Raw genomic sequence first — 22,903 nt, forward strand, 5'->3', positions numbered from 1 at the left:
AGGCATCCAAGAGAATGAAATTTTACATGAACAATATTATCCTTTTTTTTTTTTCCAGACAAGTGAAGGATAAAAAAATTCTGCTACCAAAGTTAGGAAAAGAGAGCACTTTTTGTTACAAAAAATTAATAACATCCAGGATAATTAGTCTGAGAAGACCTAGAGCTTGAGTCATGATTTTTATGAAGAAGTGATGCCTTGCACTAGATATTTTTGCAGGCTCAGAGAAACTCGTATTATATCCTTCATGACCCTGGCTGTATTAGAGAGGAAGGGGGTGCATCAGCCATCAAAGCCTTGCGTTGTGGTCTCTTATTTCTGACCTCTGAGGATTTATCTCCTTGTAAGAATAGCTAGACAGACTAAAGCACTTAGACTGTTGTCATAACACCAGCATATACACATATACTATGTGCATACCAGCGTATAACACATAGATGCATAGAGCAAACCAGCCCAATTAGTGGCACTAAATAAATTCTAAAGCGAAGGCTTGCGTTGACCCCTGGGGATCTGCAACGCCAGCATAAGCAATGTGCAGTTCATCCACAGAAAGTCACGAAACAGTAAAAATTGGAAACTTGTTATTTCCATATGTCTACATTAGTTGTCTGCAAGAACTTTTGGAGTGGAACAGTGGTCAAGAGCCTTTGGAGTCATTTACTTAAATTAATCAGAATCTCATCTTAACTCAGTCAGCAGAACATGTTAATTGTTGTTCCAAAGAATGAACAGATAAAAAAAAAAAGTGAAGATTTGTTTTCTTTTGTTTTTTAATTAGTGTCCACCCAAGTTCTTTAATGAAGTAAGATTCGCATATCTTCACTGAATTCAGTAAGGAAATGTAGGATGTAAAATTTTATACTGAAAACACGTTAGAATTTTAGTGAAAACCAGCTACATCCTCCTCTGAGTAAAAAATGAATCGTCTTGTGCTTAAATTTAAATGATGGAGATTGTGTTTAGTAGACTGACACAGGAAAGCAGTCTGTTGGGGAAAAGCCAACAATTACCATAAGGCTATAATCAGCCTACTTGGCAGTGTCCGCTGAAACTATAAACTCCTTTCAAAAAGTCCAGGTACCTGTGGTGCTACGTTTCCTGAGTGCCAGAGTTACATTTGCCTTAGGTGAAAAGATGGTGCAAGAGACATGTATAATCCAAATTGTTTTAAAAGAAAAAAACCAAACAAGCATAGACTCCAGATTGGACTCAGCTGTTTTAGAGTGGAAAGACATATGTTTGCAAGGGGAACTTATAAACTTGAGGTCTGATTCTGCAAGCTTTACCTCATGTAGGAAAAAAACACAAACAAATATTTTATTTTGGTTTGGTTTGGTTTTGTTTTTGTTTTTTTTTGTTTTGTTTTTTTGTTTTTTTTTTTTAATTAATGCAAGTATTTGCAAAGTTAGCATCCTGGAGATTTTGTATTACAGCTAAAACCCATCCAATATTTCAAAGCTTCAGATGGCTGAAGGAATGTGTAGTCGGAAACCCCCCAGCTCTTTGTTCAGCTTACACTGCGGTCTTATCGTTTTGACCTGTAACCATAAAAGCCTCAGTGATAATGGGCCTTTCTGTTTTGGTTTTTTTCCTCATAGGTCACAAAAAGTAAAATAAAGATGAAACAAATGATGAAAACAGATGCTTTGTCTCTTCCAATGGCTACAAAACATGCAATTTCTTCCCTACTTCCAGTTTTCCTTGGTGGTATTTTTTCCCCTCGATTCACTTTGCTATGTTGTGGCGTGGTGTACTTCAGATTTTTTCCCTTTTTTCCATCTCTTTGTTTGAAGAGCATACAGCTGAGAAACAGTCTGTAACAGACGGTTGGGCACTTGTGTGCGCCGTGAATGTGCTTTCAACTGAAAAGCTTGCTGTCTGCTCAGGATCCAGTAATAGTAAATGCAGGCAGACTTCTGGCTCCCATATGCACCTTTCTGCATACCATAAACCCTGTGGGCCGAGGGGGAGCTCAAGGTGGAAATTTTCTGGTCTGATTTTTGCTACCCAGGATGAGTGCGGAAGCTATTTCACAGGCCCTTCCACTGGGGTTTTACAGAGAATGCAGCTGACTGGAACCGAGTTTGTGTTCCGCACGGATTTGACAGGTGAAGATAATTTACTTCTGCATAGGATTTTCCACAAAACAGTGTTTGTGGAAAGGTTTAAAATTAATGAAATTTCATAATTTGTTTTGATGGTTTTAGAGATAATTATCATTAAATTTTAAAATTAAATAATCGGTTATCTTGGTTTCATTCATCATTAGCAACCGCTACTCTAACTAATCTTTTGTAAGTAATTCTAGTTAATGTAATCAAATAATAGATTTAAATGAAATACTGTTCTTAACTTTAAAAAACTCTTTCGAAAAATTACATTCTGTCATAGTAGATGTTTTTCCCAGTAAGCTCTCTGAGTACAAGAAAGGAGATTGTCTAATAAGAAAACAGTTCATCAGGAAATCCAGCAGCTATAACTCTTAAATTCATGATACCTGGAGTTTATTAGAACTTCATCTCTCAGAGTCCTGCAAACAGTTGGTAACCCCACCTTTCACTCAGAATCAGGTTTATACTAAGAACTGTGGAGAGAAGCTTGAAGAGCAATGCCTTACAGCATCAAAATCCTAAAGCGCATCAAAATCCTAAAACACAGCAAAATCTGCATTTGTTTTTTTGGGTTCTTTTGAAGTATCCTCGCTTCCCTAAAATGGGTCTTGCGATTTCCAGAAGAGTGGCATTGACGGTATGGCTGTGGAGTGTGTGGACACAGGAATAAAGAGATGTGGTCAAAACTCCCTGTGCCTACACACAGGTATCTTGGCCTGTTCGCTGCCCTATTTCTGACACCTACACTGTAGCAGCAATCCAGGGGTGGACAAAGGAATCATTGACAATTCTCCTGGCTTTGTTCCATAGCTCTGCTCTTTAGTGCTATTTAGACTTTCCTGTGTGAAGGAATAGCTTTTAACCCTGTGAGATATTGGAGAGTTTAGAAGGAAACAGTTAAAAACACTATGGGTGCACAGGGTCCTAACTTTCTTCCTCGTGAAAACCTGGACTAGGGTCTCTGACTTCTCTTGTTCAAAGGCTTATGATAAGGCCAGCTCATCATCGTTCCGAGTCGTGAACGTCCCCAGGAAAGGTAAGAAACTTCTCAGTTCTTCTGACATTGTATGTTTCTGCCATACTTTCAAGGCGGGGGAGAGCAGGCTGAATTTCTTACTGCTTTTCAGTTGCAGCGCATTCTTAATACTGCGCTGGATTCAGCGCAATTGGTCAAAGTCATTATAGATTCAACCAGAAACCATAAAAGAAAAAAGAGATTGGTGGAAATTAAGGCTTAAGACATCTGGAGCATCTCAGGCTATTAAGGTCCGGTCAGTTAAGACATTTAGCTCTGCCCTGATAGCCTTACTTATGTTGTGCTACTCCTCAGCTTGAGTAAAAGCAGAATTGAACCCAAGTGATCTAGTGCTTAAGAGTATAATCATCTCTTTGTTAATGGGAAGTCTTGGCCAAGATTTTGGAGTTTATGTAAGATCATTATATAAGGTTATTAAATTGCATCCCACATGCCACTGGGAAGGTAGATCATCCTTACTGAAATATGAATGCTAAGATAAAGTAAGGCATCGCGGGATGTGCTCAGTAAAGCAAGTACTTAAAAAGGTTTCAGCAAATCTGCAGTGTTACACTCTACTCCCTTTCCTGTATATTTAACAATTTAAAATGGATCTAAAATCTGCTAACTTTTCTGTTCATAAGGGGCAGTCAGACTGGCAGTCTCTTTTTAAGGCCCTGAGTTATATTCTTCTTGTGTATTTTCCATAAAAGTCGAATTCAGTATACATTTGGCAGACAAGCTTTCAAATGTGTGCAAACTCTGCGTTTTCCTTTTGGACCCCATGAAGAATTTGAAAGCAAAGCCTTGTAGAATCAAAAATCCACATGTCAATACATCTTCCATCATAGATTGCTATTTGCAATGTGATCTTTGATATAATTTTTACACGGATTCTTTCTTCTTTTAGAAAATGGGGTTGGTAGTGGAAAAACTAACCTGCTACAAACCCCCTGACAAAAGGGATGTTCTCCTAAGATACTCACAAATATATCCAGAAATGTTTTGCAAACATTGAAGATATGAGTTAGTCTTTGCCAAGTTGAAAACAGAATCACAGAAACAGAGAATCACAGAATGGTTGAGGTTGAAGGGACAGAGGTCTGGAGGTCATCTTGTCCACACCCCCTGCTCAAGCAGAGCCACCTAGAGCAGGCTGCCCTGGACCATGTCCGGCTGGGTTTTGAATATCTCCAAGGATGGAGACTCCACAGCCTCTCTGGGCAACCTGTGCCATTGCTCGGTCACCCTCACAGTAAAAAAGTCTTTCCTGATGCTCAGAGGGAACCTCCCGTGTTTCAGTTTTTGTCCATTACCTCCGGTCCTGTCACTGGGCACCACCGAAGAGCCTGGCTCTGTCTTCTTTGCACCCTCCCTTCAGGTATTTATACACATTGATAAGATCCCCCTAAGCCTTCTCTTCTCCAGATGGAACAGCCCCAGCTCTCTCAGTCTTTCCTCATAGGAGAGATGCTCCAGTCCCCTAATCATTTTAGTGGCCCTTTGCTGGACTCTCTCCAGTATGTCCAGGTCTCTTGCAATGAAGAGCCCAGAACTGGACACAGTACTACAGGTGTGGCCACCAGTGCCACAAACAACACATTTAAAACAATCGTATTTAAAGAAAGACTGAGATTGAAGAGTAATTGTGGAGGCTACATAAAAAAATGTGATGATATTTACACTTTCAGGATGACCTCACAGTGAAGGAGGGAAATGTTCTCAAGGTCAACACAGGCTAAAAGGTACCTGAAAGGAGACTGGTCCTTTTAATGGACAGCCTTGCTAAACTTGCTTTCCTCCTCTGTTCTTGTGTGACTGATTTAAACTACCTAGCTACAGATACTGCAGCTAAGCAGGCATCCAAAGGCAGATGGAAACTATCAGCGTACACAGAACGTCTGAAATAAAGAACGGTATCTACCTCAAACTTAAGACTAGCACTGAGCAAAAGCTGTAACTGTGCAAGAGAGGAAAGAACTAGTGATTTAAAGCAATCTGACTTACCTAAACTCTCCTTTTTCTCAGATATATTTTGTTCTTCTGAAAATCTGTGAGAAAATATGCTTTCTGCTGGATTCTACTTTAAAGAGATGATGTTACTTTTACATAATGATAGTCACACCAGAAGCTATTACAACTTTTGGAAACTTTCATTCCTTTCTAGGATAAGTTTTTGAGATTTTTGTTCTCAGATGTGGAATGTAATTTCTGCATAGGTAAGAAATCCATGGCTTGCCGAAATTTGCTTGCCAATGATTCCTAATGGAGTTCCTCTAGCTTTGTTTCATTACTGTAGAGCTGGTTTGCGCTTTAGGCAATATTCAACTCAAGGGAGTATTTCTCTTGTCAGGTCACCCAACAGATCACTACTGTGGCTGTCAGCTTCATTCCCTCCTTCAGAATAATATTACCGTCCATATTCCATCTTGTACAATGGATACATCTAATTACTAGATAATCTGCAGTGTCCTTACTCCTGGCTACAGCTATTTTGCAAGCAATTCCTTCATATACTTGATACAATTAAAAGTGGCAGTTGTCTAGTGTTCAAAGAAATAGAAATTGTATTCCTTGAAAGGGTAACTGGATGAATAAAAGCCCTCCAATCCACTAGCAAGCAAGCCTAATGGTCTCAATTAAACCTCATAAATGGGCCTAGTCTCAGTTTTCATAGTGGCTCTTTTTTATTATTATTTTTGGCTTGCTGAGATGAAAATAGCAGGAACGGTAAAGAATTAAGCTTGATTAGGGTCACTCCTTTGATTCCAAGGATTTAGTTGCAGTTTCCAAATGGGAAGAGATGCCAGGGAACATTCATATTAAATTCACATTTTTCTTTTCATAGTGTTGCAAAGTTCTTCAGTTAAAGAGGGCTTTATGTATTTGCAAAGTATAATTCCTACCATGATGCTTATGAACACCACATTTTATGAAATTAGCCTGGACCAAACTAGTTCGCGCTTATCGACATGGCAACCAAATAAGATGGGGGAACTTCCACTTAACATCTGTCCAACTAGCAAACAGGATTGAGAAGCGCCATGCCAGTCTGTGTATATTACAGGCATCTGTTTTGATGGGTGTTAACTGCTGATTTCCAGATTTTCTGTTAGAGCCGGCCCTGAGCTGGGAAGCACTTTCAGCATGGATGTCAACAGGAACTGAGGATATCCAATTGCTCCATAACTGGTGCTCAGCATCTGCCAGTATCAGGCCCTCAATCAGCTGCTTCAGAGGAGCCAGAGTTGGCATCTAGACAAATATATGTGCTATGGAATTATTAAGGGTGACTAGACAAGATTCACATCTCCTTTGCCTTTCTGCCTCACATGATGAATGCCTGACCCACTTTGCTCGTGAGAGGATCTCCATCTTATAAGTGTTATCTGCTAGGGGTGCAGACTCATTTCCATGATACATTCTCTCATTTTTTCTCTTAAAAGCGCTAGACGTTTATTCCTGTTTTAACTGACATTTTAAACCGATTTGGAATGATACATGGTTAAAAAATAAACCTTTGTAAGATGGAAATTTTGCTCCAACAGATTTAAGTAGCCTAATTTTTTTCCCTTTTGGCTTGGAACTGCAGACTGCATTTATTCTTGCAGATAAAATGGGTTGAGAGAGTTCTCTGGCCTCAAGGCTGGCTGGCACCACGTAGGCCCGGTCCGTAAAGCCCATACCCAAAACAGGGTTTCTGCACCTGCAACAGGTCATTACCTGAGACTGTGCACTTCAGCACTGGCCAAAACTCTGCCAGGGAGTTAACACTTGCCAACAATTTAACTATACGCCTGATTGCTTGAGCCCATATTAGACCCTGGCTCTACTTAGTTTACTAGTATAGACACAGCCAGTGTGTTTAATTTGGATACAATTTTTTGTTGTTGTGTTTGCATGTTAAATATTTAAGTTTTTATTATATTCCACGATGAATAAAGTTCAAAGGATATGCAAGGCCACCTTGGCGCCTTTAAAATGACACCAACTATCAACATGCCTTACTTCAGCTTATGTTTTGATCTCAAACCCATTTTGACCTTTCACACATTTCTCCATTTCTGTGGTTTTCCACACACACCTGAGTTAATGCATCTTACATAACAGTCAAATTTGCAATAAGGAAACAAAAAAACAGCCCTAACTCTTATTGGGGAAGATGTAAAGGCTCCAAACTCCTAACAGCTGAAAATCACAGCGTAAACTGGACTCGGGCATCCTCAGCACTCTTGATTTTATATTTTTTCTTTTTTCGACAGCAACAGTCAAGCTGTGTGCTGGTGACAGAAAATCTGTCATGACATTATGAATCTTCCCTCGTCCACTGTTCCGCAGACATCAAGCTGAATAGCATTTTGGCACAGGCAGGTGGGAAACGGGCATGAGTGGCAAGGGAGAGCCAAGATGCTGATGCTCTGAAGCAATCCATCTCTTAAACAGCCTCTGAGGAGACATCAAGCTGCTTTACCCCAGTGGAGGTGATTCCGCCATTGCTTTCTCTCCCTCTAGTCTCCTCAAGAGCAGCTGTCCCTGAATACACTCTGTGTGCTGAGCCAGGGTAGAATCAAGATCATTTTCTAAAGTTAACTAGATTTAGTCTGCTATCTCCTTCTAAGGAGCTACTGTCAGCATCTTATGTGCGGCTGAATTAGAATGAGCCTTGTGTAATCCCAAATCCCCTCTGAGCATGTATTTATTCTTCAATTTAGGAGGATTGCAGTTCTGATTTTTTTTTTTTTTTCGCATTCCAATTTTCTTTACAGAATTCTTTGCTTGAAATAGGACTGCTTTCTGCACTTAGACTGATGAGGGTTTCTTATCTTAGTAGCATTGTACACATAGGAACCTATGTATTTAGAATAATTTAGTTTGTGAAGCTTCAGAAACACTTATTAAAATTTGCTAATATATTATGTTTATGTTCTACCCATTCTCTAACCCGCTTGTGTTATCGCAGATGGGTAAAAATGTCAGTAAATACATGAGCTTCCATCTGTTCCTCAAAATGAAATGAACTTTCAAAGTTTAAAATATTAAGGATAAAATCCTGACACTAGGAAAGCTTGGCCCAGAGAAACCTGGGCTGGTTTTGACGTTAATGAAGATTCTGCTACTGGCTTGTGATCAAAGTTAACAGACCAGCTGCATAAGAATCTATTGCTCCACTCTTCTTATTAGACTTATATTTTATGAAGAGGAAAAAGTTTACCTCGTACCTTTGAAAATAGAAACATTTATTAGTTTACATGGAGTTAGATCAAGTTTACAGTGCTAAAGGTTTTTTCAAACCAGAGTTCTTGGTTAAAAATTAGTTTAAAATGATTTATATACGCTGAACATCTGTGTAGTGTCTTGTGTATTTTCGTGCTTCCACCATGATTTCATGGTAGGTCAGCAGTGCCTTAGTGACTACCCCTTTGCAGACACTTGCCGAAATAAAAGCAGTGTGTAGTTTTCAGCTTTCCCCTAGAGAAATGCAAGAGTTTGATTTACTTCGCATGTCCCGCAAAGCGATGACCTGCACCAAAGCTGATCCTGCATGGCAAATGGCCCGGGGAAACCCGTTGCTGCTGCGGGAGCTGGTGGCTCACAGTTCCTGCCCCTGCTCCAGGGCTGCACAAGAGCTTGGGCTTCAACAGAGCTTTGGAGGTAGGTGGCAGGGGGCTGAGAAGAAGAAAGGAGGAAGATAAAAGGTGGTGGATGAGCTTTGAAATAGGGATTTCTGGGCTGCTTTTTGATGAGGGGAGATCAGAGGTACTTGTTTATTTTGGTTCCATAGTGACCAAGGCAGGCTCTCATGAGATTTAACAGGTAAATTTTAAGCTTCCTTTAGTTGATTTTACATTAAATTCTGCTTTTTGTAAATTTTATTGCTATAGTCCTGTAGGTTTGCTGGTAACATTTTGATTTCCTGCATTCGCATCTTACTCTTTAGAAGTAGATGCAGGAAAAGTTATGGAGAAGCAGTTTGCTGCAGTTAGTATACCTGAGACCTCATCTATCATACCTTGGCACCTTGCAGCATCATTTCTGTAGAAGAAAGGTGCTCCCCTCTCTGGAACGGTAACGTTTCACATCTGCTTCACAGGGAGGGGCAGAAAGTGGTCACAGTTGCCTTTACTCCCCACCTCTGGAGCTCTGGGATAAGCCCTGTATTGAATCACACCTGAGGTATATTGGTGTTCCGGCTCAAGGAGAGAGCAGACTTCCAGGAATCGTTAGGCTAACACTGACAATCTGGCCCAGCGTCACAGAAGGGTGCGAGCCCAGAGGTTGGCAAGTCAGGCTGTGGTGCCCTGGGAGAGTTGTGTAAACAAGCGTGCGCAGAGCCACCTGTCCCCTGCCTTCCCTGAGGACGTAAACATCCAAAAAACTCCACCAAAATCGCTTGCCCTATCTGAATTATGAAGCAGAGGGAGCCTACGAAATATCATACCTACTGGAAAGACATGCTTCTCACCTCTGATTTTTTAACTTTAGAGATCATCCCTTTCTTTGGTTTAAAGTGAAAATAAATGCCTTACTTGGGTATTATTTAATAAGTACTGTTACCATAACTTATGAAAGTATGAAAAAAAATACTTAACAAGCTATTTATTTTTAGAGTGTCTTCTGCTTGTTTTTCCAAATGCTGAGAATTTAAATTTCTTATTTTAAGTAGCTCAGGGAACCTTGAGAGGCCCATTTCTGAGGACTAAGTATTTAAATCCTTACCCCACACTCACCCCATGGTGCATTCCAGTGACAACAGGAATGTCGGCCGGGCAGCTTTCTCTCATGCCCTCAGCACTGAGGATACGTGGCCTTAAAGACAAGGTGATTTAAGACTGGTTTTCTAGAATACCACATTTGGTAGCATGTGTGACAGGTCATATAATGGATTTTATCCAGCTTTAAATTCTACCCGTCAGAAGAACTGGTGCTCCTTTCCTAAGAAAGCACCAGCGCTGCCCATGGCGCTGTGATGTCCCGGGGCAAAGCAGATGATACCGTCCCATAGCTGCACAAAGCGTGAGTTCCCATGCTAGCTAAGCTGCCTATCCCTCAGAAAAAAATATTCTCCAGGAAAAGGAGGGAATTTTTTTGTCTTTGACCTCTGCAACAGCAAATGCTAAAACCGTAAGGAAGTCCTGTGATGTTTTAAAGTATAAAAAGGCTCAGAATGGAACAGCTTTTCCCATTAAATATTTTTTAAAAATATCACCTTCTATTTCAGTAAAATTGAGTACAGTAGCCTGCTCTGCTGTATTCTGCACTAGAGTACAATAATTCCCAATGCACTTTTCCGTACTTGCTTTTCTCAGGTGGGGTGTTTTGAAACGGTAAAATGCAGAGAGTTGAGTACATCTATTTCAGATATGTTGTCCTACGTGTTCAAGGAGAAAAAGAAGAATTAAAAAAACAGGTTTGTAAAAAACCCAAAATAATTGAAAGCCAATTTTCAAAATGAGTGCTTTTGTTTCAAAGATAAAGATTTTCTTTGCTTGCTGAAAGCTTTAACAAAATCCTGGAGCCTGGGTGATTCCTTTTGTACCAGCCCACTTCTAGTCTATTCCTAGTCTAAAAATTCTGCAGCAGAAAGGCATGGGAAGAAGAATATGGATTTTGTTTTCCACATATTTCAGAACACGTGGCTATACTTTATTGCATTACATTGGGTTTTGTTCCCATTGTTTCTTTGCTTCGCTTTCCTCCAAACTTTCTACCATAGTTAAATAAGATAAAGCAGCCATTACCATGACCCCCAGGGATTATCTTGTGTAGAGTCATGCAAAGCTTAGACACAACTTTTCGGTGGCAAACTAACACTGAATATGCCAGAAAAAAAAAAAAAATCATCTCAAAGTACTAGAGAGGTGGGAAGTGCAAAAAAAAATTGTTTTAGTTTGTTTTTTTTTCATTTAGACTACCATGGACACTGTGTGTTTTGTTAGGAGGAGGAAAACGTTGAACCCCATAGAAAAAAAAAATACTAATATAATTGAAAATTGTCCTTACAACTGAATCTGTCATCTCATATTTACGGCATAAGTGACAGAAATATCTTCTTGTAGGCTCAAGTCAACTGCTAAACCCATGTGAGGAAAATGTTCCCTTTAATAAAAAAAAATATTTGGTTTACAAGGTCACCAGGAAGAAGTTTCAGACGTAACTCACAGCAGTCATGGGCACGTTATAAGAACTGGTGGAGAGAGGTTTCTTGCCAAGAGCAACTCTTGTTTACTGCCAAGCTGGCAAATACCCTATCTTCCTTGGCATCTTTTGGGTGTGGGAAACTAGTCATGGAAGGGTCATAAGAAATCAAATGGCAGGCATAGCTTTTTTACAGGGCACAGCTTGGAGCTGCTGGACATGCAAGAGTCCCTTTCCCTCTTCCTCAGGAGTCTTCACCAGTTGTTTTAATGGTTCCCTTTAAGGTAAAAGCCTTCCAGCTCACATGTTTGAATCGAGCTACAGAACCAAGTGAAGTTGTGTGATCATCTTCACTTATCCACAGGAAGCCTTTTCATGTCCCCCAGACTCCTGTACTGCTAAGGGCTCTTGCCGGGCAGATGTTAGACACCTTCCGAGCCTTCTGTGCGTGGGAAAAGGAGATGGATTATCAGGCATCAGTGTCCCACAACTTTAAAATTCACTGAGCACCTAATGAAAGGTAGAGAGGATAAAACGATACGGCTCCTGCTCTGGGTGGGAGACAAAAGAGGAAGCAAAATAAAATTGGCAGAATAGCCAAGCTCCCTGTGCTAGTGTCTTGAGAGTTTTTTTGAAGAATGTGATTTACAGGTGTTTGCAAGAGGATGACCGGCTTCGTGTCTGCTCAGGAAGCTGGAGTAACGTATTGCTAAATAAGGTTGGGGAGGTGAAATAGCAGGCTTCTACCCTTACCTCACCAAGCCGAGCTCAAAACTGTAAAGCCACAGCGTTAAATAGTAAATGCACAGCTCTCTGGGAAAGGGTAATTGAGGAAATTACAGACTGTCATGTTAGGAGTCTTACTGCAAATCTTGCAACTCTCAAGCTACCCGAGTCATTGAAATTACACCTAGTGAGGAAGCCTTTTCTTCTGTCCTCTACGGGAATGGTGTTTTGTGGAGGCTTAAGACACGGGGTGAGATTCAGTCCAGCTCCTACCAGTACCTGACTGGTACTTATCTGTTAGATGCCTTAGTGAGGCGGTCTTCCTGAAGTAAGAGCCTAAGGTCTGTATCTGGTCAGTGGAGAGAGGAAGGTCCTATAGAAGAACTCCAGAGGGATTTTCTATCATCTGCCTCTGCAGTAACTGGACAAGCTTTTCCTGTTGGGGATTCCAGAAGCACTTTATTTTCTCCACGAAGGAGAAACCATACCTGTTACAATAAAATGGCCAACTTAAGGATTCTGTTTATCTCCATCTTTTCCAACCTGAGCAAATCTCGGTAATCGGCCCTGCTTTGTCCTTGTAAATTGAACAATTTACTGTCCTGACAATTATCAGTGCCAATAGATGTACTAGGTCTGGCTGGGATGGAGTTAATTTTCTTCATAGCAGCCCATATGGTGCTGTGTTTTGGATTTGGGAGCAAAACAGTGTTGATAACACATCAATGCTTTAGCTGTTGCTGAACAGTGCTTGCACAGCGTCAAGGATTTCTCTGTTTTTCAGTGAGCAGGCTGGGGGCGCACAAGAAGTTGGGAGGGGAGACAGCTTGGACCGCTGTCCCCAGCTGACCAATGGGATATTCCGTACCATGCGATATCAGGATCAGCAATAAAAGCTGGGGAAGAAGGAGGAAGGGGGAAGGTTCAGAGTTGTAGCATCTGTCTTTCCACGTAACTGTCACCCATGATGGAGCCCTGCTTTCCTGGAAATGGCTAAACCCTTGCCTGCCGGTGGGAAGCAGTGAATGAATTCCTTTACTGCTTTACTTGTGCACGCAGCTTTGCTTTATCTATTAAACTGTCTTTATCTCAACCCACAAGTTTTCTCACTTTCACCCTTCCGATTCTCTTTCCCCATCCTGCTGGGCAGGAGGGAGTGAGCGGCTGCGTGGGGCTGAGCTGCTTGTTGGGGTTAACCCGCAACAATGAAAACGTGCTCCAAATATTTGTTACCTTTATGAAGGAATTATTAGAGAAAATAAGTTTCTTGTAAGATATACTGAATAATTTGGGGGTCTAACTTTTTGCTGTTAACAAGTCGCTATTAGTCAAGTTACTGTTTCCCCAAAGGTGTGAATATTTGCCTGTACTGTTATGCAAACAGAAGACTTAATGCCTCTTCTGATTTTAACACAAGGTAGAACAGAAGCAAACAAACATTTAACGATTCGCAAAAGATATTTTTAGAATTCTAATTATTTGTTTGGACATATGAACTATTGAACTAATGCTCCAAACAGATACAAGTGAAAGCTTTTTACTAAAAGCTGCACAAACACCTGCCCCCCCCCCCCCGGCTTTCTATGAACGGTGAGGAAGTTGAGGCACTAAGAGGTCAGTGATACAGGAGCTGTCCTCAGTCATAGGGGCTGCTGGAAAAACAGAAGAAAAGTCTCCTAATCTTGGTAATGACAGTTAAAGCATTGTCATCAGCATTAATGAACCCAGCAACATTTCCAGACAGGTATCTCTTGAGAAATTAATGTTACTCAAATACAAAGACCTGTGGAACTAGGGAAACATTAGGTCCAGAGAACCTCTTAAAATGATTGATTTGGCGGCTTTCGTATTACAGAGCACCTAGAGAATTACCCTAGAGAATTACCTACTAGAAGCCCTTATATACTAAGTGACTAGTAAAGTGTTACCTTTTTTTAAAATTATTTTTGTATATTTTAAGGTACACAACTGAGGCAAGAACAGTAATCTGTACTCTACCTGGACAGTTCAAATTTACCAAACAAATTTGGCACCAGAATCAATTACTTCATTTCATCTGAGATTCTGAAACATTTCATATTGCCCTTTTCAAAGTTTTGTCCCATCTCTCCTCTAATGGAGTTTCCAGTACAGAATCACAGAAGATAGAGCTGGAAAAGACTTATTACATCATCTGTTCTACCTTTTTGATTTTAGAAGGTGCAAGTGATGTCACTATCCCCTTTGACCTATTTGACTTAACCCTGAAAACTAGTTTAAATTGACAGGATTTCTCCGTGCATCTCTAATCTACTTTACCAAAAAAACCCCAACCCTAAACACCCGAAAGACAGGCTATTAACAGCAAAAACAATTACTAAAGCAGCTGGAGGGACATCCTACATTTTAAAGGAATAATTGTTCTAATTTAGATTTAATATGCATAAGCAGTTCAAATATATAATGGTATTACATTCTAAGGAGTGGAGGCACTCCAAGGGTCACAAAGCTCCTGAAAGCTTCAAAATAGAGTGTAGTTGTCAAATAAGACTTCTTGAGCTACAGCATGCTTAAAAATAAAATCAGTTGTCTTTAAGTTTTAGAAATTAGCCTGGCACTTTTATGGCCATTCATGTTCCAGCATGCAAGGCAAAAGCCAACCTTAGCTGTACATGCACAATGATAGGCTTCATTTTCCATTCAGTAAAGAGATATTGTAGTCATGGTGGATAATTCTATAAAAACATCGTCTCAGGGATTGTTAAAAAGCAAGCAGAGTGCTAGGAATTCATAATAAAAAATCAAAAGCAAACACAAAACATGACGCACCCATGTGTTGACTACTGCAAGAGACGTAGCCACACATCTCAGACAGGAGATAGTAGTATAGGAAAGGTACATAGAGACACACAAGGTAGGTGAACAGATAGAAGAGAGACAAGGATGAACCATGGTCTGGGGTCAGTTTCTGTATTACAGAGATTAAAATAGAGAAGACTGCGGAAGAAGAGACACCTGAAGAGGGATATGAGAGAGCTCTATAAAAGCTTGATCAACCTGGGAACAATCATTTGCTGTTCTTCACAATCATAAGAACAAGGAGGCATCAAATGAACTTAACATCTAGTAGGTTAAAACAAATAAAAGGGAGTAATAGTTCATAAAGTGCACAGGTTTGTTGTAGAATTTATTGCTATGGGAAACTCTGGATGCTAAAAGTTTAGATGAGTTCAGGAAGTCGCTTCAGAAATGGTTTGACAGATTAAAGCAAATTCCATCAAGGGCTATAAAACACACAGAAATAACCTCTGGGCCAGAAAGTCCCTAAGTTGCAGATTGTCAAAAGTTGGGAGAAGTTTTCCTGTGGGTAGGTTAAGAAGGTGCATGTCCACTTGTTTTATCCTTTCCTTGTGGCATCCGCTACAGGTCGCTTTGTGAAATAGGGTGCTGAGCTAAATGAACCTTTGGTCTGTAACAGTATAGCTCATCTTACGTTGTGCCCTTGTCACAAAGCAGAGATAACAGTGACAAAACATCCTCCCTTTTCTTCCCATTTAATACTCTTCCAGCTCTTTGCTGTATGGATGGAAGACATTGCAAAGTGTCTTTTTGAAAGCATGACCTCTCGCTCATCCTTGCTCCAAATATCCTCTGCCTCCAGGTAAAATTGGAAGCAACAGCCGAGGCAGGTCCACCCCGGTACTGCCTCCAGGATGTGGCATCTTGGAAAAAGCTGTCGCATTTGATGCCTGACGCATACATGCTGTTATGTATTTTTAAATACATTGGGGGCAAATAGCCTCAGATTTTAGACTGGGGCCAGATGGCCGATTCAAGTGAAAATAACACAGATACACAGAGGAATGGACACTCCAAAAAGACTGAATCGGGTGTGTAACAGGATGCACAGGCTCCAAACAGTACTGCGTATCAATTACTTTATGTTTCAACACTGTGTTCATGAAAATAAGAAATAGAGGCCTGATGCATCTCAAGATACTGAGAATTTAAAGCTGTTTCTGAAAGCACCTGTAATTCTTTCCAAATAAACTCTTTGTTTAGGAAGAGAAAATCAGCCACGATTTTTCAGCCTTTTTTCCACTAAAATTGTGCCACACCAGTTAAATGATAAAGTGGAATTTAAGGCTTGTGTTTTCAGATTTACAGAATATGTATTATTCAACAACTAAGTAGTAAAACAGGTCACCATACATTCACACTTATGACCATCTCTCTTTTTCCCTCCTGAATGTGGAGAATTGCGGCATCAAAAGTACAAGCAGAAAAAAAAATGTTTTGAATGCAAAATATAGAATGTTCAGTATCAAATCTCTCATTCACACATACTAGTTTTACAACTGAATTTTCCTCTTTTAGTTTTGGCTTAAGTAGGGTAAATATAGCTTGAATTTACTATTCTCTCCTCTTCCCCCTCACAAGATGTCCAACCAAACCAGGCAATTGTTTAATCAAATTTTTAAGTGAAATGTTAAATTGCGCCTCTTGGCAGCAATCCTCTCCCACAAGTCTGCATGTTCCCAGAGCTCGGCACTTTCCATTCTCATCGTTTACCTGTGGTGGATATGAAACCAAATATACTACAGGACATACCATGAACAGCTGCAGCAACAGCACCAACAAAAGCAACATGTGTTGTTGGGCCTTTGGTTTCCAGGTGCTTGAGACACAGCTGATGTTCCTTCATTTTGTGACTGCTGCCTCTTTCTCATTTCAGCTACTTCAGTGCCCAAGTGGCTATAAGAACACAGACATAAGAGATGTACAGAATTACTACAGACCGTCATAAAGTACATTCACATTTCTACAATAATCTCTGATTCTACTGGTTCTCACAGCTCGTGGCAACAAAAGCATGTGGCCGTCAACTGTGCTGGCCGAGTAATAGTTCTATTGTGTTAAAAAGTACTTTCCAGAAGACCGCGTTTCAGTGACACGCTTGAATCACGTCTATTCTTATCACTTGGGCCGGACTAAAAGAGCTGTTTATTACCCTTGTGAACAGCGAGCTACACAGCTTGTGTAGCACTTGGTAGGGACGGAGTTGTTCCTTGCCATATGACTATCACAGCTCTTTCCATTGTACTAAAAATACAGCGGGATGGTTATTCACTTTAAACATGAGCTGGAAACTGATCTTTTTTACTTTTTGACTTCTCTGGTCAATGCTGCACCAATTAAACTGATATGAGCAATGTTATATCACGGGCACTGATAGCTGTCTGTTAAAAGACAAGATTATTGTTAAGTGTCCTAACTGGGAGGTTTGCTACTTGCCAGTTATTTTCTGTAAATAAAAGGAATAATAAACATGTATTTCCAAAATACTTTTCCAACTTGGAGACTCTTCTCTGGTCACAGAAGATTTTCTCTTCCTCATTGCCAGTCTTTCCTAGGTTTTATTAGGCCAAGATATTTTTCTTTCCAGTGACTTGCAATAGGCAGCTGGAAGTAATATTCCATGCATTACTTGGTTTTCAAAAGAAGTAAAAACAATTATTGCTCGGTTATGTTATTTAGGAAGGTTTAGATGTCAGGATCCTTCTAACGGTTCACATCTTTGTACAGCAACTATAAGTTTCCCAGAGGGACGGCTATTACAAATTAGAATAAATTTAGTACTTTTGCCTTTGAAAAAGTACAAACAGATTACTGTGGGGAGGAGCCCAGTTTAAAACAGAAGCGTGTAGAAGGTGGCCTGGCGTGAGCAGCACGCGCTGTGCTCCGCAGTCCCAGGGCATCCTGCTGTAGCCAGGAGTGCTGGGGAACGGCGGGCTCTGGCTGATTTGCCACCTGGATACATCACGCACAGACAACCGAGAGGTGCGCTACTCCATCTACGCGCACTCAAGCAGCGGCTGTGAGAGTTTGCATTTACATGGTTGCTACAACTCCTGACGTTCTTCTTCTGTAGTAGCGTCCTTATAGACAGTTTACACGCAACAAGACGTAGCAAGGATGCTGAGCTTCAGAACTCATGTGGCAAGACTCGTGGCTGGTGGTTATTTCAGCTTCTTGCATGGATAACTTTTCCACGTCCACTGTCACTGAAGAGAACCAAGTCATTTCTGAAGTGCTCGGTCAAATTAAACAATGAAGAAACATTTAACTACCTGTGGTGAGGGCACCTGCTTATGCTATTGATATTACTTCTTGTGGTTTATAGGTACTGAACTCTCGAATATTAAAATAACATATTAAAACCACACCTTTTTTTAATCAAATGTAAGCATGTGTTGTTAAGAAGGGATACTTTAACATATTTGAAAAAATGACCATATTTTCACAATAGATAGGAAGGAAAGGAAAAGTGTTGCAGTATAATATGTAGCTCAGACGGCGAGTGACAGCATGGAATCGCTTTCTCCAAATTACAGTGCTGAACTTCTGCTGACTGCACATGATGCTGGTAAATTATCTCATAGATAGCTGTGTCATGCTGTGAATGGTACTTGCTTCAGCAAGTGCAAGGACTACGGTTAAAGAAATTAAAGACAGATCTTTTCATGGGGAATGTTTCTTTCTTGTAAGATAGATAAAGATTCTAGAAACATTTGTACGAAACCGCAAAATTTATTCATTTCAGAAACCAGTGAAATTACCCATACTTAGGTATTTATAGGGCTGTAATCTTGGAATGAAAACATTCGATACATTCCACCTGTGTACCTAAAATTATGCATTTCTTACACAATTTTAGCTACGTATAAAAAATGTACTATGGCTAGAACCTGTTGCACTATAAATACAAGGGGGCAGGATGAAGGTTATCCTTTCAGACGTGATGATGACAGTTGGCGACTTTGCTGTAGTTTCGCAATAACTTTAACACAGCAAAAGCTGCTGTCCCACCGAAATAAATGTCTCTCTCCCTTTTCTCCCACACAGCTCACAGTCACTCATTCCCTCACCTGAGCTGTCCCCTTCTCTGCGCTGACAGCAGCACTTGTGCAGGTACTGGGTGAATTGGATAAAAGAGTAGACATGATTTAAAATTAATCCAGAGGGGAAAGAAAAAAAATAAAATTCGCTTTAATGTGGTTCAAGTCTCAGTCTCGTTCACCTTGGGAAGATGCGAGCACTCGGGCCAGAGCAAGGGAGGAAAGAGAACAGCGTAGCACCAACATCGGGCAGGCGAGGGGAGCACAGGGACCGCTTCCTTCAGACCCTGCTTGTGCCGGCAGGAACTGACGGTGTAACGGAGGGGAGTTGCTTAGCTGCAGAAAGGTAAAATCTGCGACTGTAATTCCCAACACACAGCACATGGCATGCCCAGGAGGCAGTCAGAAGTGTGGTTTCACAGGGATGGTCCACAGCTTCAGCACTGCCCAGCAACCTCTGCCACTGAAAATTCTCCCGCGTTCACCTTTCGGAATGGGCTGCCACGGCCAACTTTTTTTGAGGTTTACAAGTCTGGCAGTACGTGGTGGCAACAGGAGTTATAAGGAAACGTGAGTCTTCCTCGTAGAGCATTTCAGGAGGCACGGTTTCCTCCAAGGCTGCTCAGCGCCCCCAGGCTCGCCAGTCTTTAGAGTGGGACGGCTTGCTTTGCTCTGCTCTGACTCTGCTCTGGACTATGAGGAGGGGCATAACCCATCCCTTTCCTCACCGTGCATTATTTGGAGGAGGAAGAGGGCAGTCCTTGGTTGCAGGCACAGTTACATTTACCTATTTAGGCTGCATCTGAAAGAAGAAAATAAAAGAAACACCTCCCGCCCCGCCAAACCCCAGGGATGGTTTGCATCTTAATAATAAGGATAGTTTGGTCCTAATACAGTAAGTTTGGCTACTTGAGGCTAAAGCATTAATTACGATGCTAGGAAAGTGCTGCAAGGGCTTATATTTTGAAATGGGTTGATAACATGGATACTGTGCAGTGGGACCATCCTTAGCTTCCGGGTGTAATGGCGTATACCATATAATGGTATATACTGGCACAGTGGGACAGAGTCGTATTTAATCCATTTCAGATTCTGTCCTTTCCACAGCTGAGGTTGGTGCTCACTCTGAACCTCGCTGTATCTGACAATGCAAACTGTTACTTGGCTTGGTGTGACTGGCATGCTGATCAATAAAAGCACAAGGCTGTAAATCCAAGCAATGAGGCAGTGCTCTCGGTGAATACATGAGCAATGTTCACTCATCTGGCGTACCCACTGGCTGAAGTCAAAGTTATCAGCCCTTTTCTTTTGCAAGTCTTACATTCCCTTGGAGAGCTTCTAAGATGAAGTTTATAAGAAAAACGAAAAATCCACCCCGTGGTGCAAAACAATAATATGTTTACTGAGGATGAAGTAGGATGGGTGGAAACTTTAGTTTCATGCTTGTTTTGGTTGGATTTCATGTTTCATGTTGTATTTGCAAATACCAGATGTCATCTGCGCAAAACCGTAATTGATTCCATTAGATTATTTAGGATGCAGAAGCAGGAATATCTTAATTCTTGGCTATATTTAGAGACTGACTGTAGACAGAGGGTTTATATTTGGTGCCTTGGTCCAGGGCATGAAAAAGAATATTAGAATCTTTAATTCAGCAAGTCAGTCTGATCAGGTAAATTATTTTTCTGTAATTAAGTGTGAAAGTTAGTACCTAGCTGTGAAGGAGTGGAATATTGTGAACTGATATTGAGCAGACCTTCTAAGACAGCGGTACAAATTGCACATACTGTCTCCAAGATCTCAGTTTGCATTTTAGCTTTTTCGACGTTTTCCTTGTTCCTGAGACCCTCTAGCTCGGCAAAAATACCGGGTGGTGAAGGTGTGCCTTTGTCCAATAGACGGAACATTTCTCCTCGGTACTCTATATCATCTCTCAGACCATTACAACGCAGGTATAAGCTGCTTCTGCCGGTTTTGCATCTGGTTCTTTGCCTCCATTTGGTGGCATGGTTTACTAACAGTGTTATGATTTCCATTTGCGCTGACGGGAAATAGGAATAGTATTCTATTTTGCTTGACTGACTCATTCTCTTGGGGGTGGGTAGGTATTATGGCCCTCTGAGCAATCCCATAATCACGAAGGATTTCATTTTGCAGAACATCTGCCGTCCCTGCTCTGCAGCAGAGGAAAGGAACCCAAGGGCACAGCAACTGTTTATTATACAAGTTATGAGACAGGTAGTTCATATAAGCTGCAGAGCAAGAAAGGCTGCACCACCCTGTGTGTATCTTCAATCTTGCAGTGCTAGAGGAATATGAAAACTTAAAAGCCCTCAGAAATTTGGAGTAAGGCTTCCTGTCAGTTGTGGAACCAATGGCACAAAGATCTATTTCTACGCTTAGACAGTGTAATTACCACTTACATTCCACTGGGTGCTCGGGGGTAATTATTACAGAAATCCCCTCGTGCACAGAGCAGTATCTTGGGAAGAGGGCTCAAAAAGGAATACCTGATGGAAGAATCATTTGGTTTATTACATTTATACTTGGGCAGCGCTATTGAATACTGACTACAGTCATTTCAAATTCCACGCAGTGCCTCTAGAAGATGAAAAGAAGGTAAATTCTGAACCTCCCCGACTCTCCACCTCCTGCAGGACTTGTGTTAAGGTTTTAGAGTGTTTTCCCCTGAAATTCCCAAGGTGTTAGACACGGCACAAAACACAGGCTGCATCATTTCAGCTATTTCAGTGGTTCTATTGATGGCTATCCTCTGATGAAGGAAAAACAAGCTTTTTTATTATTATTATTTATTTTTTTCCTGGCCTCAAAAGCCTTTCATTACTGCCCTGCAAATTATCTGAACTTCTGGCACTGTCCCATCCAGCCCCCTCTGCTCATTTTGGAGCTTCCCCCTGCCCATGACCTTCCTGTAAGCATTTCTGTTCCCCTCTCAGGATCAAGAGGGCATTCACTGGAGAAGCTCATGTGCTAGGAAGTCGTAGAATCATCTTGAAAATCCATTAGGGATTGAGAAATTTTTATTGTATCTTCTGGAGCCATTCCCTAATGGCTGTTTTGAAAGAGAGATATCATATAAGGGTGCAGATAAACACACACCATAATTTTATACAGCAGGCAAGTGGCATTATGTCTCTTGTTGCAGGTAGGACACATAATGGCTGAGCTTTCAGGACAGAATTGGAGTAGAATCAGCTAGAGCAATCTGTCTTTTTTCCAAAATTCTGCAATAGGCAAGAAAGATCACCTTGCATCAGAAAGAAGCAGTCAATGACTTAAGGATGCAGAGGGTGATTTACTCTGCAGGCAAGAAACTTAGCCCTTAAAATACTTTTTTTAGGGGGGAGGGTGATCTATCGCATCAGCTCATTTGCAGTGCTTTGCTTCCTTTAACTTCGCCAACAAAGAACCAAAACCTCAACTGTGTAGCTTACATAAAGTCAGACCTTATACCAGTTTATACCAGCCCCAGATGTGACTCTATTGATATTTTAGCCATGTCATGTTTTTACTGTCTTAACTGGTGTTCAGTTGGTACATGGATTCCTAACAAGAATTGGTTTTAAGTTTAGCGATGTTGAAAGCCGTCAAGCCCTAAGCATTGAGATAAACACTGCCCATTTAAGACCCCATTCAGGATCCATTGTAAAAAATAAATGTACACCGAGGAAGGCTTTCTATACTGTGCATTCAAGACTTCCAACTATAATTTTATATTTTACACAGATTTGGAAAATCTCAACATTTAAGAACAGAGCTACATTAACATTTTCTTGATTTTTTTTTAACTGGTTGTTTGGGGACAATTAGAGTGATGCTTACAGGATTTTGATTGGCTGCCTGGGTTTTAGTTTCCTAAAACAGTCAGTGAGTGAAATGACACAGATTTACCTCTGAAATACTGTTTTTTTTTCAGAGGAGTTAGGTGCCTTATCGAGCTTGTAATACATAAGACATCTTTTTAACTCCAAACACTACGCAGAAAACCTCAGAGAATGCCATAATATGCTACT

The 22,903-nt window shown here is 40.8% G+C and overlaps 1 protein-coding gene across 2 annotated transcripts in view; it reads right to left on the minus strand.

The window, feature by feature from the left end:
- The window catches only part of RGS17 (regulator of G protein signaling 17), a gene marked incomplete at both ends in the record, with an annotated part of 30,015 nt that extends 13,294 nt beyond the window's left edge, over positions 1-16,721 (minus strand). Inside the window, one exon of one of the 2 annotated variants that reach the window (XM_082480317.1) lies at positions 16,582-16,721. In XM_082480317.1, the coding sequence (XP_082336443.1) occupies positions 16,582-16,700 (119 nt within the window). The remainder of the gene's footprint in view (positions 1-16,581) is intronic. The other variant, XM_082480316.1, reaches the window with a different exon arrangement.
- Positions 16,722-22,903: the final 6,182 nt, after the last annotated feature.

The sequence above is a fragment of the Vanellus vanellus genome, assembly GCF_965231255.1.
Source record: "Vanellus vanellus genome assembly, chromosome: 3".
NCBI classification, from domain to species: Eukaryota; Metazoa; Chordata; class Aves; order Charadriiformes; family Charadriidae; genus Vanellus; species Vanellus vanellus.